General features: G+C 46.2%; 1 protein-coding gene across 2 annotated transcripts in view; it reads left to right on the top strand.

The window, feature by feature from the left end:
- The window catches only part of POLR3GL (RNA polymerase III subunit GL), a 63,369-nt gene extending 44,440 nt beyond the window's left edge, over nt 1–18,929 (top strand). For both annotated transcript variants that reach the window (XM_089655489.1, XM_089655490.1), the window contains exons 6-8: nt 5,428–5,501; nt 13,520–13,630; nt 14,574–18,929. In XM_089655489.1, the coding sequence (XP_089511615.1) occupies nt 5,428–5,501; nt 13,520–13,630; nt 14,574–14,660 (272 nt within the window). In that variant the 3' untranslated portion in view covers nt 14,661–18,929. The remainder of the gene's footprint in view (nt 1–5,427; nt 5,502–13,519; nt 13,631–14,573) is intronic.
- Nucleotides 18,930–20,044: the final 1,115 nt, after the last annotated feature.

Genomic DNA, 20,044 nt, shown 5'->3' with positions numbered 1-20,044 from the left:
CTCCCAAAACTACTTTACCTATTTCGTGTCTTGCCAGTTCCAGTACCTTCGCATATATTGCGTATCCATCAGCGAAAACTTTTGTCCTTTATCTGGAGCTCCTCTCGACCCAGAATTAGCAAACATATCTTATTCGCGCGACGGAGTGCGGGCGGGTTATCGGTTCCGAATCTCCAGTCTTATTATTTGGCGGCTAATATTGCCCCCTTGGCTCATGTTCATGCATCTCATCACTTCCCTCTGTGGGCTGTTGTAGATATGATGGACTCTCATCCAATACCGCTCTCCTCCTTGCCATGGCTTCCTCCTTCTCAACGTCCATCTACCCTTAGTCCAACGCTGATGTTATCGCTACGTCTTTGGGATTCTATCAAGTACTCCGCTGGCCTTATCTCTCCTCACCTTCCGCTGTTACGTCTATTACATAATCCATTATTCCCTCCGGGTAGGGATAATCCTAGACAGTTTGCATGGTGGCAGGCGCATGGTTTTTATGATGTTCACTCACTTCTATCTCCCACTAGAATAATTACCTTTGACGCTCTGCGCTCTTCTTATAATATCCCCCTTCGAGAACATTTTGGTTACCTTCAACTTCATCATTTCCTAAAAACACTGATACGTACGCATTCGGGACCTTATCGTCTGTCCCCCTTTGAAAGCCAGTGCAGACATAGACCTCATGCCCCGGGTTTGATCTCTTTGATTTATTCTTCCATTATATCTTATAGAACCCCTCCGGTTCGTTCTTATCATCAGCGTTGGCAGTCTGAATTAGGGGGGACCCTGGATCAACAGGACTGGCAGAACATGACCCAAGCAATCTCTAAATGTTCTAGGAATGTCATTATCCTTGAGAATGCCTACAAAATTCTATACCGATGGTATTATACGCCTGCTCGCCTAGCTAGTTTTATCCCTACATATTCCCCAGTCTGTTTTCGGGGTTGCCAACAATTGGGCACCATGGCCCACATATGGTGGACTTGCCCTAAAGTAAGTAGATTATGGATTAGGGTGTACGCCCTTCTCCGCACTTCACACAGACATCAAGCGTAATCCGTATGAAGCACTTTTATTTAAACCATTGGAGGGTCTTCTCCGTTCTGAACGGCAGCTGGCATCACACTTATTTATGGCAACTAAATTGACAATTGCAAGGGCTTGGAAGACTCCTGTCCTTAGTTTTGAGGCTGTCAAAAATCGGATGAATTTCATCATGGCTAATGAAAAATTGACGGCCATATTGTTAGATACCCATACAAAATTTTTGCAGATATGGCGCCCCTGGTTGGATGTAGCTCAACCCTCGAGATTCGACCAATCTCTCCTGTCGATATGAGGTTGGATTTTGCCGTGATCCCCTTGGAGCCCCAACTTCCCCCCCTTTCCCCTTTTTTTTTTTTTTTTTTTTAGTGTTGTCGTTGTTGTTTGTGATGTCCGTGTCTCTCTATTGTATGTCTTTTCCTTTCCTGCTGTTCACTTTGTCCTTAAATATATTTCACAGATTGTGCTTGTTGTTTCCTGCGCTACATCCGCAATACTTTCTCTAGGTTATGAGCATGAATAATTTTTTGGAGAGGCCTCTTCTTCTATAATGTTGATGTAGCTAAAACTCTCTCTGGAGTTTACATTATCATGGACCCACAAAGGTTTGTTAATCATTCCCTTATAACCCCTTCCTCCACCTATTCCTACAAGGCTTCTATGTTAACTCTTCAGCTTATGGCTTTATTGATACATGCCTTGAACAAGTTCCTCGTCATTTAACATGATCCATAATTGTTGGTCCTTGAATTTATGCTCCGAATGTCTGTTTATTTTTTTGCTTACTATTCAATAAAGCTCTTTGTAAAAGAAAAAAAAAAAAAAAAAAATAAAAAATAAATTTTGCAAATAAATAGTATTTCATCATAAATCTTGGCCAAAATTTATTCTGTTATCTTTTTAGTAAAAAAAATTAAATAACCCAAATTAGTTTATAACCAAAAATTATAAATTTTTTAAAAAAAAATTTTACATTTTTTTATTTTTTTTATATTATTATTTAGGTTTTGTTTTTTTTTACATACTGTCACCCTAGCAGTACAGTGTCACCATGGTGACACTGTTCTACTTGTGGGGGGTGATGAAGATTTTTTTTTTTTACACTGATTGCATTTAAACCCATAAAGGCTGTAAAAGCAATAATTTCTCCTTCTCTTTAGCTGCATTCTTGCAGCCATTGAGAACTACTGTGTGAGCTGTGATTGGTCACAGCTTGTCACATGGTACAAGGCTGTTGTGAATAGCCTTGTACCATGTGATCTCTGTGATCATTCACAGATTTCACACGTAGTAAGCAATCATATCAGAAGTGACATTTTGCTTACTACTCTGCATGTGATCACTGATTGGCCAATCAGTGATCACATGATCGGGACCTCGCTCAGAGGTCCTGTCCAACGATCGGTATTCCACTGTGTTCGGAGGACACAGCGAGCACCGGATCGCGGTGCTGCGAGCTCCCAGGGAACGCGCACAAGCAGGGTGCGGGGAGGCCATTTATAAACGGCCACCCGACCTTGCAATGCCATTGTCCGGCCGTTTATATACATGGGCCGAACGGGAGATGGTTAACCACTTGCCCTCCTGAGGATTAGGCCCCCTTCCTGACCAGGCCATTTTGTGCATTACTTTGACAATTGCGCGATCATGCAGTGCTGCACCCAACTGAAATTTATGTCTTTTTTTCCCACAAATTGAGCTTTCTTTCGGAGGTATTTGATCGCCTCTGCATTTTTTGTTTTTTTTGCGCTATAAACAAAAAAGACACTTTGGAAAAAAAAAACAATATTTTTGACTTTTTGCTGTTAAACATGTCCAGAAAATTTTTTTAAAAAATCAAATTTCATCATAAATTTAGGCCAAAATGTATTCTGTGACAAAAAATATTCCCAATACGTGTAAATTAATTGGTTTACGTGAACGTTATATTGTTTACAAATGGCAGTATAGATACTGCATTTTTTTTTTACTAGTAATGGCGATCAGCGTCTTATAGCGGGACTGCGGCGGGCATTCTGACACTGGTGGGAACTGACTTGGTGTCACTGACATCCCCGGTGACACCAATACAGTGATCAGTGTTAATAAAGAGCACTGACACTGTACCAATGGCACTGGGCAGAAAGGGGTTAACATCTGGGGCGATCAAAGGGTTAGCTGTGTGTGTGCTTTACGCTGTAAGCACACTGATTTGTATGGCTCTGCTGAGCAGAGCCATACAAAGCAGTGTGCAGGAGCTGACAGGGGAGATATCTGTATTGTTAACATACAGGTCTCTCCCCCATCGGTAATACTCGGAGATCGCCGTTGCCGGCGAGGAATCACCGGCCGGGACCCAGTGATTGACAGCCGAGGCCGACAATGGCGGTGCGGGTAAGGCGTGCGCCCCCTACACTGAACTGCAAATTCACGTGTATATATACGTGATTATGCACACTCGTTCCGCCTTGTAGCAGTATTTCTGCTATAGGGCGGCGCAGAAGCTGTTAACATGCATGTCAAGGCAGATTTAGGGCTGCTTTCACAGTGCACTATTGCAAAAACTCAATAAAAACACATGCGGGTTTCCTGTGTTTCTGATGCATCAACCTCTCAGTATTGTTGTGTTCCTCAAACCATTCTTGAGTTCATCAGACCAGGCCACCTTCTTCCATTGCTCCGTGGTCCAGTTCTGATGCTCTTGTGCCCATTGTAGGCACATTGTAGATGTTGTTGGTCAATGTCTCAGGCTCTCTGCTCTGCGGGGAGGGGGGGGGGGGAGGTGGCGTTTGTCACTGTCAGGCTCTCTCCTCCATGGGGGTGGGAGGGTGGCGTTGGTCACTGTCAGGCTCTTTCCTCCGTGGGGGTGGGAAGGTGGCGTTGGTCACTGTCAGGCTCTTTCCTCCGTGGGGGTGGGAAGGTGGCGTTGGTCAGTGTCAGGCTCTCTCCTCTGCGGGGGTGGGAAGGTGGCGTTGGTCACTGTCAGGGTCTCTCCTCTGCAGGGGTGGGAAGTTGGCGTTGGTCAGTGTCAGGCTTTCTCCTCTGCAGGGGTGGGAAGGCGGCGTTGGTCAGTGTCAGGCTCTCTCCTCCGTGGGGGTGGGAAGGTGGCGTTGGTCACTGTCAGGCTCTTTCCTCCGCGGGGTGGGAAGGTGGCGTTGGTCACTGTCAGGCTCTTTCCTCCATGGGGGTGGGAAGGTGGCGTTGGTCAGTGTCAGGCTCTCTCCTCTGCGGGGGTGGGAAGGTGGTGTTGGTCAGTGTCAGGGTCTCTCCTCTGCAGGGGTGGGAAGTTGGCGTTGGTCAGTGTCAGGCTTTCTCCTCCGCTGGGGTGGGAAGGCGGCGTTGGTCAGTTTCAGGCTCTCTCCTCCGCGGGGGGGTGGGAAGGTGGTGTTGGTCAGTGTCAGGCTCTCTCCTCCGTGGGGGGTGGGAGGGTGGCGTTGGTCAGTGTTAGGCTCTCTCCTCTGCTGGGGTGGGAAGGTGGCATTGGTCAGTGTTGGGCTCTCTCCTCTGCTGGGGTGGGAAGGTGGCGTTGGTCAGTGTCAGGTTCTCTCCTCTGCGCGGGTGGGAGGGTGGCGTTGGTCAGTGTCAGGCTCTCTCCTCCGCGGGGATGGGAAGTCGGTGCTGGTCAATGTCAGGCTCTCTCCTCCGCAGGGGTGGGAAGGTGGTATTGCTCAGTGTCAGGCTCTCTCCTCTGTGGGGGTGGGAGGGTGGCGTTGGTCAGTGTCAGACTCGCTCCTCTGCGGGGGTGGGAAGGTGGCGTTGGTCAATGTCAGGCTCTCTCCTCCGCGGGGGTGGGAAGGTGGTATTGCTCAGTGTCAGGCTCTCTCCTCCGCGGGGTTGGGAGGGTGACGTTGGTCAGTGTTAGGCTTTCTCCACGTGGGGTGACCGATTTTCATGTTGCCGAGAGCAGCACAAATCCTACATACACCACTGCCCGGTGCAGCTTCCCCTCCTGCCCACCCCTTGTCCCGGCCCTGCATTTGCCCATTTTTATTGCTTTCAACATATCAACTTCAGAGACAACATGTTCACTTGCTGCTTAATATACCCCCCCCCCACTTTCAGGTGCCATTGTAAGGAGATGCTCAATATTATTCACTTTACCTGTCAGCAGTGATATTATTATGGCTGATTGTTCTATGAGCTGTCTAACCTGCTGAAGGAATGTGTTTTTCTTTTCATCCTTTCCTCAGAGTTACACTGCTCTGCCAGACAACAGCCTGATTGGTGACTTTACTGTATGTACTACATGTTTAGAGATTTAGATTTTTATCATCTAACATCCACTGGAAAATAACAGGAATGTGATTGCTGTATGTGAAGCGTTTTGTTCCCCTTTTACCTTTCCTGGCAGATCTTCAGGTCACGGTTTTCTACAACGTTGTCTCTTTCCTTCTCCTGCAGAGTCCACAGTCATCCTGCCCAAGCACAAGCAGAGGATCCCGTTAGATAAAGAGGAGATTATAAAAAAATTGGAGGTAAGGATGACTTCCAGCTGTGCATGTGGAGGGGGGGGGGCAGAGTTTCTATTCATGAACCAGGAAGTGAAGGTAAAACTTCCCAATGGGGACACAGACTAAAACACGAGGCATTTCTGGCCTTCCCTTCAGTCTTGCACAGTTGTTGAATTGGCTTCCTCTGATTCTCGCAATGTGCATTAGAAGCTGCAGCAAGTCAGACAGACTCCGCCTCATTTCCTGGCTGGAGGATGCCCTTCATCATCTAGCGCTTTCCACCCCATCCTGAGTGTCCATGACCCTCCCCTGTCATTCGTTGGGTTTCAGTTCTGTCATGGAGGCGCAGCATCACATGTAGAGTTTTTTTTTCCTGGGCGGTCTGCATACAAATATGCTTTTCTAGCAACGCCCACTTCCCCAGACTGACCTCAACCTATCAAGACCTTTTTTTATATATATATTTGCATAACTCCTCCTAAAAGCCAGCCCACTGCTCGCACTAGGACTGAGCTCTTTACAGGAGTATTGAGTCCAGCAACCTGTACAGCAGCATGCTGGCCCCTCCCACCAACCATGATCTGCCTGCTATTGCATAGAGAAACACAGGGATCAACCTATGACATCACTGGATCTAAAACAAGGTATGTAATGAAAAACTTTAATTTAAAACGACATTAGCGTGGGGATGAGAATGTCGGGGGGGGGGGTCTTCAGCTAGCAGGGATACCATATATGTGTGTTATTTGTTGTTTGTACCCGGAGTACAGCCCAGAAACAATAGTGTGCATTTTGTTTTCTGTTTACCTAAAACACAGACACTTAATACCAATTTAAAAAAAAAAAAAAAAAAACCTGACCTTTGACCCTGACCTTTTGATCTTGACCTCTGACCCTGACCTTGAGCCAAACACCCTGCCAATGAACTAGATCAAACCTTGATCTAGGTATTTTTTCTTTATTTTTTATTTTATTTTTTAATATTTATCTTTTTTTTTTAACAAACATTTTTTTCCCCTCTAGAGAGATACAATGTATCTCTCTCCTCCATTCATAGAGTGAAAAAAAAACAAAAAACAAGGGGGCTGGGATGTACAGTGACTGATCACTGTGATAGCCAATCAGAGGCTATCACAGCGATCATGTGACCCGGAATCGGGAGTCCCGGGTCCCGATCGTTAGAACGGGACCTGGGGCTCTCAGTGACACCCCTCTTTTTTTCCCCCTCTATGCCAGGAGTTAGAGAGATACAATGTATCTCTCTCCTCCATTCATAGAGTGAGAAAAAACAAGGGGGCTGGGCTATACAGTGACTGATCACTGTGATAGCCAATCAGAGGCTATCACAGCGATCATGTGACCCGGAATCGGGAGTCCTGGGTCCCGATCGTTAGAACGGGACCTGGGGCTCTCAGTGACACCCCTCTTTTTTTCCCCCTCTATGCCAGGAGTTAGAGAGATACAATGTATCTCTCTCCTCCATTCATAGAGTGAAAAAAAAAAAAAAGGGGGCCGGACTGTACAGTGACTGATCACTGTGATAGCCAATCAGAGGCTATCATAGCGATCATGTGACCCGGAATCCCAGGTCCCGACCGTTAGAACGGGGCCTGGGGCTCTCAGTGACACCGCGGTCTTTGTGCTGGGAGCAGTGGTGCATTTAGATTTTATGCTGCCCTAGGCAACACAAAAATTGTCTGCCCCCACGGACACCGACCAACACCATCCCCCCTTCCGCGGAGAGAGCTTGACATTGACCAACAACACCCCTGCCCCCCACCTATGAGTGCCTTCCACTACCCCCCAGACATCCCTGGGATTGAGAGTCAGACTCTAAATACACCATCAGGCAGCCCTCAGCCTCTCTCAGATCCCACCTGGTTCCCATGGCACCATGTCTCTTCTTCCATCCCTTCTTCTGAAGGGAGCTGCTGCTCCCCTGAAAAATGCCGCCCTAGGCAAGAGCCTTGTTTGCCTTGTGGTAAATACACCCCTGGCTGGGAGCACGCTGTGCGGCACGCTCCCAGCACAAAGACAGGTACACAAATATGGGGCCCCATGGAAAAAAGCCCAGTTCTGTGAGGCCGCATATTAGTGTTACATCGGCATCAAGGGGTTAAAGTGGTAGTAAGGTCAGATTTTTTTTTTTTAACTTGTACCTACAGGTAAGCCTTGTTATAGGTATTGTAAATTTTGCACCATTGAGATATTTTCCTGTGTAGAGCACCTGCGCATCTGCTTTAAAGGAACAGCATGTCCGTGCCGTCCCTTCAGAGCTGTGAGCCATAAAAAGTGACTGGGTGTGCGTGCGAGAGTGACGTCATCACGGCTCAGCCATTCAAGCCGCCAGAGCCCCTGAACCCGGAACAAGGACCGGGTGAAGATGGAAGTTCTGTCATCGGTGACATGTGCTAGTATGTGATGGGTATCAGCACATTATGCCTTTGTCTTGCAGGGAATTTCCCCCCCCCCCAGCATTTACTACCGCTTTAAGGCTGAAATCTGGGCAGAACGGAAACATAAAATAATGCAGCACTTTATTCATTAACCCCCAACACCACTTCCTGGCAGCCCTTTAAGTGGGATTTAATGCCTGGGAGGGGCCTGGCTTCTGTGTCATGTGACTGCTGCGAATGGCTCTGTATCACGTGACCGCTGGGTCTTGATCAGAAGCCTTGACTGACAGCTGTCGGTGACCACTTGGTCAGTATGCTGGGAGCATGCTTTCAGCACCCAGCCTCATGCCACCATGAATGCGCATGGGCAGTCTGGGCATTAAAGTGGCTGTAAAGGAAAAAAAAAAAGAAAATAAACATGTCTGTGCGTACCTTCTCCTCTTCTCGGGTCCCCTGGTGGCGCTCCCAACTCCTCCTCTCTTGCTGATGCCCCCAATAGGAAGCCGATACCAATGGGGCACTCGTGCAGGCTCGCTCCTGAGTCCATTGACACAGACAGTGGAACTCAGCCCTGCCCCCCATTTCCTCGTCACTGGAATTGATTGACAGGAGCGGGAGCCAATTCCTCCCATGGCTATCGATCTGCCTAATGAGGAGGGACAAAGCCAGGAGAGCCACAGCTCTCGTACACATCGCTGGATTGCATTGGGGTCCAGGTTAGTATAAGGGGGTGAAGGTTCAAGTCTGTGACACAGAAGGTTATGCATAGATCACATTAAAGCGGAGCTCCAACCAAAAGGGGAAGTTCCGCTTTAAGCCTTTGTCCCCCGCTCCCCATTAAGGATTGGCACCTTTTGGGAGCGGGGGGGGGGGGGCATAGGTACCCGCTCCCACCTCCGCTGCGATCGCCTAGGTGATCGGAAGCGTAAGTTATCCTCCCTCCCCGTAGTCTTCTGGGACACGTGACAGGTCCCAGAAGACTACGGGGCCATTCACAAAGCGCAGCGCTTCTTGCGCATGCGCAGTGGGCTCCCGGTTTTGAAGCCGCAAGCTGTCACAGCCGGGTGCCCACACTGAAGATGCCGGCGCCAGGGAGAGAAGACGGCCGGTGAAACCTGCGGTGGTGAGGACTCCGCTGGACCGAGGGACAGGTAAGTGCCTATATTTTAAAATTTAGCAGCTACAGTTTTTGTAGCTGCTGACTTTTATTATTTTTTTTTAGGTGGAACTCCGCTTTAAGGTAAAAAACCTTGAGGCTTGGGAACCACTTTAAAGCTTTCTACTGTATATAGGCATTGCGCAGTTGGCAAGAGGTTCATTAATGATTAGATGTAGTGTGGGTACTAGAATTTGACCCGGTATCAGCCCCTTGTGATGTCATATACAGCAGTACTTAGACTGGGAGAGGAAGGGGCAGGACCGGGAGCCAGTCAGGTGAGGCCAATGCAAATGTGCAAGGAAACTGCTGATAGTAGGAGAGAGCAGAGAGATGGCCTCATCAGTTTGCTGCTTCTTAGCTGTCCAGTCAGCAGGTTGGGGACGGAGAGGTGACACCACTGTATTTCTTATCTGTAACTATTAGAATGTTGTCACCCTGGCTCTGATGTTTGGTGGGGCATATCAGCTCCGGTAGTTTTGGGAAGTCAGAAAGGAACACGGCCACTTTTGTTATTACCCAGCGTGGACCCCGTGACTCTACATTTTCTTCAGAAAAAAAAAAAAAAATAACCGCACATCAGCGTTCCATGTCTGAGTATATTGTACGCCGGGACCCGGACCTGTTCTAGTAAGCGTGGGAATAATAAGCTGACAATAACAATTGCCACAATTTCTCCTGTCACATTTTCCTTTCAGCCTCCTCCTGGCAGCCATGATTGCCGTATCATTAGACTGTTCATCATCCCCCAGACAATACACACACAATACAGCTGCCAGACAGCAGAGCGGGCCGCTTCTCACATCGCTAGCTTCATATTGTGACAGCCATTGTTGACTTAGTAACAATGCTTCTCTCTTCCTTCTGCTGTAAGTGTTGGTATACATCTGTGTACAGGCTTGTGTAATATGCCGAAAAATGCTGCTTGCCTGGCCGCCAAAGCCTGCATTAAATAGATATGCAGTCTGATAGACTTTTTAATAAACTAGCCTTCCCCCTACTTTCCTTTTTAATAACCTATTCTTTCCCCTACTTTCATTTTTAATAATTTAGTCTTCCCCCTACCTTCCTTTTTAGTAACTTAGTCTTCCCCCTACTTTCCTTTTTAATAAACTAGTCTTCCCCCTACTTTCCTTTTTAATAACCTAGTCTTCCCCCTACTTTCCTTTTTAATAACTTAGTCTTCCCCCTACCTTCCTTTTTAATAACTTAGTCTTCCCCCTACTTTCCTTTTTAATAAACTAGTCTTCCCCCTACTTTCCTTTTTAATAAACTAGTCTTCCCCCTACTTTCCTTTTTAATAACTTAGTCTTCCCCCTACTTTCCTTTTTAATAAACTAGTCTTCCCCCTACTTTCCTTTTTAATAACTTAGTCTTCCCCCTACTTTCCTTTTTAATAAACTAGTCTTCCCCCTACTTTCCTTTTTAATAAACTAGTCTTCCCCCTACTTTCCTTTTTAATAAACTAGTCTTCCCCCTACTTTCCTTTTTAATAAACTAGTCTTCCCCCTACCTTCCTTTTTAATAAACTAGTCTTCCCCCTACTTTCCTTTTTAATAAACTAGTCTTCCCCCTACTTTCCTTTTTAATAAACTAGTCTTCCCCCTACTTTCCTTTTTAATAAACTAGTCTTCCCCCTACCTTCCTTTTTAATAAACTAGTCTTCCCCCTACTTTCCTTTTTAATAAACTAGTCTTCCCCCTACTTTCCTTTTTAATAACTTAGTCTTCCCCCTACTTTCCTTTTTAATAAACTAGTCTTCCCCCTACTTTCCTTTTTAATAAACTAGTCTTCCCCCTACTTTCCTTTTTAATAAACTAGTCTTCCCCCTACTTTCCTTTTTAATAAACTAGTCTTCCCCCTACTTTCCTTTTTAATAAACTAGTCTTCCCCCTACTTTCCTTTTTAATAAACTAGTCTTCCCCCTACTTTCCTTTTTAATAATTTAGTCTTCCCCCTACCTTCCTTTTTAATAAACTAGTCTTCCTCCTACTTTCCTTTTTAACCAATTCAATACCGGGCAATTTTACACCTTCCTGCCCAGGCCATTTTTCAGGTTTCAGCGCTCTCACACTTTGAATGACAATTGCGCGGTCATACAACATTGTACCCAAACTAAAATGTTATCATTTTCTTCACACAACTAGAGCTTTCTTTTGGTGGTATTTAATCATCGCTGGGGTTTTATTTTTTGCTAAATTAACAAAAAAGACCGAAAATTTTGAAAAAAAAAACACGTTTTTCTTTGTTTCTATTATAAAAGTTTGCAAATAAATAATTGTTCTTCATAGATTTAGGCCGAGATGTATTCCGCTACATGTCTTTGGTGAAAATAACCCAAATTAGGATGTATTATTTAGTTTGTAGGAAAGTTATAGAGTTCACAAACTATGGTATAGATCTGAAAATTGATCAATCCTGAAGTACTGACAGCCAATCTAATTTCTTGAGGTTCAAGAATGTCAGAATAGTACAGATATCCCCCAAATGTCAGGACAGAACAGATATCCCCCAAATGTCAGGACAGAACAGATATCCCCCAAATGTCAGAACAGTACAGATATCCTCCAAATGTCAGGACAGCACAGATATCCCCCACTGTCAGAACAGTACAGATATCCCCCCAAATGTCAGAACAGTACAGATATCCCCCAAATGTCAGGACAGTACAGATATCCCCCAAATGTCAGGACGGTACAGATATCCCCCAAATGTCAGGACGGTACAGATATCCCCCCAAATGTCAGGACAGTACAGATATCCCCCAAATGTCAGGACAGTACAGATATCCCCCAAATGTCAGAACAGTACACATATCCCCCAAATGTCAGGACAGGACAGATATCCCCCAAATGTCAGAACAGTGCAGATATCCCCCAAATGTCAGAACAGTACAGATATCCCCCAAATTACCCCTTTTTGCAGAGTAGACAGTCCGACGTACTTCATAAGAGGCATGGCGAGTTTTTTGAAGTTGTATTTTTTTTGTCATAATTTTTCGGAAAATGAAAAAATAAAAAAAAATATTTTCACTATTTTTTTTTACATACTGTCACCAGTGCAGTACAGCGTCATCATATAACTGGCATGGCGGTGATCAGGGACACTGACTGGTGACAGTGTAAAAAAAAAATATACAGTTGCAAGAAAAAGTATGTGAACCCCTTGGGATTATGTGGAGTTTTGCATGAATTGGGCATAAAATGTGCTCTGAACGTCATCTAAGTCACAACAATAGAAGAACACAGTCTGCTGAACATAATACTACACAAACATTAGATGTTGCCATGGTTTAATTGCACATAACATGTAAACATTCACAGTGCAGCCATATGGCGTCCTCCCGGAAAGCTAATACATTTTTACGGACACTATTCGGCTATAGGCCGGGCGTCAAATGGTTAATAACCTAGTCTTCCCCCTACTTTCCTTTTTAATGACTTAGTCTTCCCCCTACTTTCCTGTTACAGCAGTTGTTCCAGGGGGTCCAAATATGGATGGGTAGGCCAATAGACCTCAGAGTTCTGCTTGCCGTATATATGGCTTCAATTTTGTCTTATTCCTCCCATAATTTAAGCTGTGGGTGACACCGTCAGCACTGCCTGGCTCGACCTACTTCGGTTTGAAATTCAAAGGGCCCAGGTGGAAAGATCTCAGCTGAACAATGCTTGCTACTATTCAGATACAGTCACTGTTAGGCTCCATGTACATGGACCCATTGGAAGGGTCCTGTTTTGGATGACATAAAAGTGCATGGGGCCCACTGTGGCCCATTGGAAGGTATCCTGTTACAGATTTCATAAAAGTGCATGGGGCCCACTGTGGTCTATTGGAAGGTTCCTGTTTTGGATGACATAAAAGTGCATGGGGCCCACTGTGGCCTGTTGGAAGGGGTCCTGTTTTGGATGACATAAAAGTACATGGTGCCCACTGTGGCCCATTGGAAGGTATCCTGTTACAGATTTCATAAAAATGCATGGGGCCCACTGTAGTCTATTGGAAGGGTCCTGTTTTGGATGACATAAAAGTGCATGGGGCCCATTGTGGCCCGTTGGAAGAGGCCTTGTTTTGGATGACATAAAAGTACATGGGGCCCACTATGGCCCATTGTAAGGTATCCTGTTCCAGATTTCATAAAAGTGCATGGGGCCCACTGTGGCCCATTGGAAGGGGTCCTGTTACAGATTTCATAAAAGTGCAAGGGGCCCACTGTGGTCTATTGGAAGGGTCCTGTTTTGGATGACATAAAAGTGCATGGGGCCCACTGTGGTCTATTGGAAGGGTCCTGTTTTGGATGACATAAAAGTGCATGGGGCCCACTGTGGTCTATTGGAAGGGTCCTGTTTTGGATAACATAAAAGTGCATGGGGCCCACTGTGGTCTATTGGAAGGGTCCTGTTTTGGATGACATAAAAGTGCATGGGGCCCACTGTGGCCCGTTGGAAGGGGTCCTGTTTTAAGTGACATAAAGGTGTTGTCTATCGTTGTAGAATCTTGAGAAAAAAGAGGAAGAAGTGAGCTCCGAGGAGGAAGAAGGGAACAAAGAGGAGGAGGAAGATAAGGAAGAAGAGGAAGACTACGATGAAGAGGAACATGAGGAGGTAAGAGAGCTGGAAGATTACAGATGTGTTCTTACAACAAACATCCAGCTATGGCCCCAATTCCCCCCACACTCTCCCTGAAGCCCCTGCTCTCCCCCCCCACCCCACCCCCACATATCCAAAATTATACAGAATATATGCTCTAAATTCGACTGTCTCCTGGCCGTGATGTGATGGGTCCTTCCTCCTCATGCCGGTGTCAGCAGTTGCCTATCCTTTCTTCTGCACAGATTGTTGCTCATCTGTCGATTGCTGTGATTGGTTCACAGCGATTGCAAGACACAGAGCCAATCTGACTGGCTCTGTGCGTTTTGCCTGTGATCTTCCCTGTGTATGGCAGCTTGATCACAGACAGTCAAAGAATCAATTGGTTGCCCAAGCAAGTTTTCTGCATGGCAGTTTATAAAAAAACGCTCCATAGATTGATTTCACCCACCCGGCATTTTTTTTTTTGGGTGTAATGGAAGGGTTGGACTCCTGTCAGGTTTTTATTTCTGTGACAAATGCCAAACCTCACGCGGTCAGCTCTGTAAATAGGATAGCCCTGATGTTGAGTGTTTGCGGTTTTCCTTTATTCATCGATACATTATCTCCTTGGGAATGACTATTCCTGGAATCAGGGAGGTGAATCCAGAGGACCAACTATTTAAAGAACCAATCTTTAAATAGTTGGTCCTCTGGATTCACCTCCCTGATTCCCCCTGTCTGTATTACTGTTTAAATGCATTTTACAGGTTTTTATTACTTTGCTTCCATTGGGGAAGTTTACTTCCTATTCCCCTTGATTGGATTTACCAGTGTCACAGGGACAGGAAGTGAGGACTAATCCCCCCAGTGGGGACATGGACGGCGATAGTGGTTCTGCCTTTTTTTTTCCATCCTCAATTTCTATGCTGATAAGAACTGTTCCAATCCCTAATCTCCCTTTTCTCTGGTTCTGTAGGAGACTGACTACATCATGTCCTATTTTGATAACGGGGAGGACTTTGGCGGTGACAGCGATGACAACATGGATGAAGCTACGTACTGATCCACACAGCTCCACAGAGGAACCTGCGATTCTTCCCTGCGTCCTATGGACAGATCTCCATGCCTGAACAGGGAGAACTACAGAAGAGCACAGGAGTTATTTTATTCAATTTTATATGATGCTTTTATCTGAAACCGTCTACCATTGTAGACATATAAGGAGCAGATCCAGTGAGGCCTTCACCTTTATTAGCCAGAAACATGTCCTCTGTGCACCCCTCTGATTCTGGCTTCCCCCCTGACCAGGGGCCCAATGTCTGGGCTAACCCCTGACCACCTGTCCAGTAAAAGTGCTGCAGAGCACATTCACCTTTACAGAAAAAAATGTAGGTGAACTAACACCATACACTCTCCCCACCCACCCTCCGGTCCCCACTGTACTTACCTCCTGGGATGCTGAGCTGTCAGTGCCCTGGTCCCTGCTGTACATACCTCCAGGGATGCTGAGCTGTCAGTGCCCCGGTCCCTGCTGTACTTACCTCCGGGATGCTGAGCTGTCAGTGCCCCGGTCCCTGCTGTACTTACCACCAGGGATACTGAGCTCTTAGTGCCCCGGTCCCTGCTGTACTTACCTTCGGGGATGCTGAGATGTCAGTGCCCTGGTCCCTGCTGTACTTACCTCCGGGGATGCTGAGCTGTCAGTGCCCCGGTCCCTGCTGTACTTACCTCCGGGGATGCTGAGATGTCAGTGCCCCGGTCCCTGCTGTACTTACCTCCGGGGATGCTGAGATGTCAGTGCCCCAGTCCCAGCTGTACTTACTTCTGGAGATGCTGAAATGTCAGTGCCCTGGTGCCTGTTTTACTTACCTCCGGGGATGCTGAGCTGTCAGTTCGCCGGTCCCCGTTGTACTTACCTCTGGGGATGTTAAGCTGTCAGTGCCCCAGTTCCCACTGTACTTACCTCCGGAGATGCTGAGCTGTCAGTTCGCCGGTCCCCGTTGTACTTACCTCCTAGGGATTCTAAGCTACCAGTTCCCTAGTCCCTGCTGTACTTAACTCCGGTGATGTTGATCTGTCAGTGCCCTGATGCCCATTGTACTTACCTCTCTGGATGCTGAGCTGTCAGTGCCCCGGTTCTCACTGTACTTTCCTCCTGGGGATGCTAAGCTCTCAGTTCCCTAGACCCTGCTGTACTTAGCTCTGGGGATGTTGATCTGTCAGTGCCCTGATGCCCATTGTACTTACCTCTCGGGATGCTGAGCTGTCAGTGCCCCGGTCTCCACTGTACTTACCTCCGGAGATGCTGAGCTGTTAGTGCCCCGGTCCCTGCTGTACTTACTTCTGGGGATGCTGAGCTGTCAGTGCCCATGCAGCTGATCCAGCAGTACAGGGATTTGCAGTCCCTGCCCTTATCCATCTTCCTTGTGCTTCCAGGACAGATCAGAGGATTCTGATTGGTCGACGCCATTACAGTGCATTGCTCTGATCCATCACAGAAGTGCTGCAGAAAGAAGGAGAAGAGCTGGGATTTCAAATTCCCGGGCTGATGGATCAGCTGCATGGGTAATGGAAGCTCAGCAGCACCAGCGGTATATACAGCAGGGACCGGAGAGGGGAAGGCTGTATATACAGCAGGGACCAGAGAGGGGAAGGCTGTATATACAGCAGGGACCGGAGTGGGGAAGGCTGTTTATACAGCAGGGACCGGAGAGGGGAAGGCTGTATATACAGCAGGGACCAGAGAGGGGAAGGCTGTATATACAGCAGGGACCGGAGTGGGGAAGGCTGTTTATACAGCAGGGACCGGAGAGGGGAAGGCTGTATATACAGCAGGGACCAGAGTGGGGAAGGCTGTATAAACAGCAGGGACCGGAGTGGGGAAGGCTGTATATACAGCAGGGACCGGAGAGGGGAAGGCTGTATATACAGCAGGGACCGGAGTGGGGAAGGCTGTATATACAGCAGGGACCGGAGAGGGGAAGGCTGTATATACAGCAGGGACCGGAGTGGGGAAGGCTGTATATACAGCAGGGACCGGAGAGGGGAAGGCTGTATATACAGCAGGGACCGGAGAGGGGAAGGCTGTATATACAGCAGGGACCGGAGAGGGGAAGGCTGTATATACAGCAGGGACCGGAGTGGGGAAGGCTGTATATACAGCAGGGACCGGAGAGGGGAAGGCTGTATATACAGCAGGGACCGGAGTGGGGAAGGCTGTATATACAGCAGGGACCGGAGTGGGGAAGGCTGTATATACAGCAGGGACCGGAGAGGGGAAGGCTGTATATACAGCAGGGACCGGAGAGGGGAAGGCTGTATATACAGCAGGGACCGGAGTGGGGAAGGCTGTATATACAGCAGGGACCGGAGAGGGGAAGGCTGTATATACAGCAGGGACCGGAGTGGGGAAGGCTGTATATACAGCAGGGACCGGAGTGGGGAAGGCTGTATATACAGCAGGGACCGGAGAGGGGAAGGCTGTATATACAGCAGGGACTGGAGAGGGGAAGGCTGTATATACAGCAGGGACTGGAGAGGGGAAGGCTGGGACGGTGTTACATCTCCTTTATATGTTATCTGTGAAGGTGAACTAACACTTTAAGGGTGTTCTTATTGGACAGAAGACTGACGGAGAACTGGGACTTGGCCCCCAAGTGTAAGCCAAGCTTCTGGTTAAAAAAGTGAAACAAAATCAGAGACGTGCACAGAGACCTCCCCTGACACATAGGTGACGGGTGTATTTTGGTGTCTCCATCTGAAAACGTTTTAAATAATAGACTGATTCTAGAACTAGTTTGGTGTGCCATGGCAGCCAGATTCCCTCCTCTACTCTCTGAGCATTTTTTTTTTTTTTTAGCAGATTTGTAATTATTATAGGTTTTTTTCAGGCTTTTTTTATTTAGGCATTTTTGCTGTAGCCAATAGAAATAACTGCTGTTTGAGCTGAAAACACCTGAAAAACACTTAAAAAAAAAAACGATTCTACACTTTAAAAAAAAAAACGCTTGGAAAACACTTTAAAAAAAAAAAAACCGCTTGGAAAACACTTTAAAAAAAAAACCGCTTGGAAAACACTTTAAAAAAAAAACGCGTGGAAAAAACAATTATTCGCACTGTTTAGGTGTTTTCCATTCAAGTCTATGGGGAACAAAACGCTCAGATCTGCCTGAAGAGTAGTGCAAGTACTTTTTTAAACGACAGGCGTTTTGCTACAAGTGACAGTACTCTCAAGTGTGAACAGGGGAATTGCAAATAATGGGATTTTACTTGTTGAGCGTTTCCAAGCTTCGAGATGAAAAATGTTCGAGTGTGACCGGGGTCTTGTTCAAACTGGAGAGTACAAAATCTGGTGCAGCTCTGCCTAGAAACCAATCAGCTTCCAGGTTTTATTGCCAAAGCTTAATTGAACGAGCTGAAGTTAGAAGCTGATTGGCTGCCGTGCAGAGCTGCACCAGATTCCAAGTGCTCCGGTTTTAGTAAATCTACCCCACTGCCAGTTTGTCCTGATTGGGCAGAGTGACAGCGTCTTTATAAGATACCAGCCGTAGCTGTGCAATAGCGTGTAGATTGGAGTCGCTGCCCGCTGGACTAGTTTTAGTCATTTTCTTTACAGCCTGCTAGTATTTCATTTTTGTTTTTATTTTTTTTTTATTTTTTTTAGCAATAGAGTGCTTTAATGTGTCAGGCCAGCAGAGGGTGCCGCTGTACAGCATCAGTTGGTTTGTGATATAGAAATACTGTGTATGTGTATATATGTATAATGTGTGTGTGTATATATATATATATGTATATATCTCCTCTGTATATAGGTTCCCCCTCCATAGTCTGTGTATGTGTGTGTGTGTGTGTATATATATATATATATATATATATATAAAATATACGTATAATGTGTGTGTTTATACACACATGTATATATATATATATATATATATATATATATATATCTCCTCTGTATATAGGTCCCCCCCCTCCATAGTCTGTGTGTATGTATATATATATATATGTGTGTGTGTATATATATATATATATATATATATATATATATATCTCCCCTCTGTATATAGGTCCCCCCCCTCCATAGTCTGTGTGTATGTATATATATATATATGTGTGTGTGTATATATATATATATATATATATATATATCTCCTCTGTATATAGGTTCCCTATGGAGCCTCAGGTTTCTTATGCACATTTCAGGTGTCATGCATATTGTTATATGTGTGTTAACGGTCTGTACTGTACTGTACGGTTTATTTTAAAGTGAAATTTTATCTTTTTACCCCAGAATCTAACATAAACATTAAAAGAACTTTTAAAAACTTTATTATATCAATTTTTTTTTTTTTTTTTTTGCTTCAGGGTTTGGCTCTTTTATTTCCCTGATTTCCGGTGTTATGTGGGGGAGACATGGTATTGCCCTAGGTTCACACCTATGCGTTTTCTGCAGCGGTCTCCAGAACCACAGTACAGTCCATGCATTATTTCCTATGGGACAGGTTCACATCTCTGCGTTTTTTACCCCGGTGCGTTTTTTGGAAAGGGCCAGGGACTTTTTTTTAACGCAAAACGTTGCGTTTTTGGTTCTATAGACTTCAATGGAAATGCTGCAGAAGAACGTGTATTATGTTTTTGCTGCGTTTTTTTTTTTTTAAATCTGCCTAGCAACTAGAATCCTTTTTTAACCACCTCCCATCCAGCCATTGTAAATAAATGGCCGGACGATGGCAGTGCAGGGTCAGGTGGCCATTTATAAACGGCCTCCCTGCCCCCTGCTTGTGCGCGCTCCCTGGGAGCGCGCAACACCGTGATCCGGTGCCCGCTGTGTCCTCCGGACACAGTGGAACACCAATCGTCGGACGAGACCTCTGTACGAGGTCCCGATCATGTGATCACTGATTGGCCAATCAGTGATCACATGCAGAGTAGTAAGCAAGATGCAGGGGCGGACTGACCATTTGGAAACTCGGGCACTGACCGAGGGCCCGGGGTCAGTAGGGGGCCCCATGACATGCCACTGGTACCTTTTTCATAGGCTTTTTTGAGTTTGGGCAAGGACACAGGGGCCCCATGATCCCCTTTTGCCCGGGGGCCCCATGAGTTGTCAGTCCGCCCCTGGCAAGATGTCACTTGTCGCTTACTACATGTGAAATCTGTGAGTGATCACAGAGGTCACATGGTACAGGGCTATTCACAACAGCCTTATACCATGTGACAAGCTGTGACCAATCACAGCTCACTCAGTATTTCTCAATGGCTGCAAGAATGCAGCTAGAGAGAAGGAGAAATGATTGCTTTTACATCCTTTATGGGTGTAAAAGCAATCAGTGTAAAAAAAAATAAAAAATCTTCATCACCCCTTACAAGTAGTACAGTGTCACCATGGTGACACTGTACTGCTAGGGTGACAGTATAGAAAAAAAAAAATAATATAAAAAAAAT

This window comes from Staurois parvus, unplaced genomic scaffold (genome assembly GCF_062004578.1).
Source record: "Staurois parvus isolate SC_StPar_1 unplaced genomic scaffold, SC_StPar_1.0 ptg000842l, whole genome shotgun sequence".
Taxonomy (NCBI): domain Eukaryota; kingdom Metazoa; phylum Chordata; class Amphibia; order Anura; family Ranidae; genus Staurois; species Staurois parvus.
Note: the sequence above shows the minus strand (reverse complement) of the source record. Positions and strands in the feature narration are given on the sequence as shown.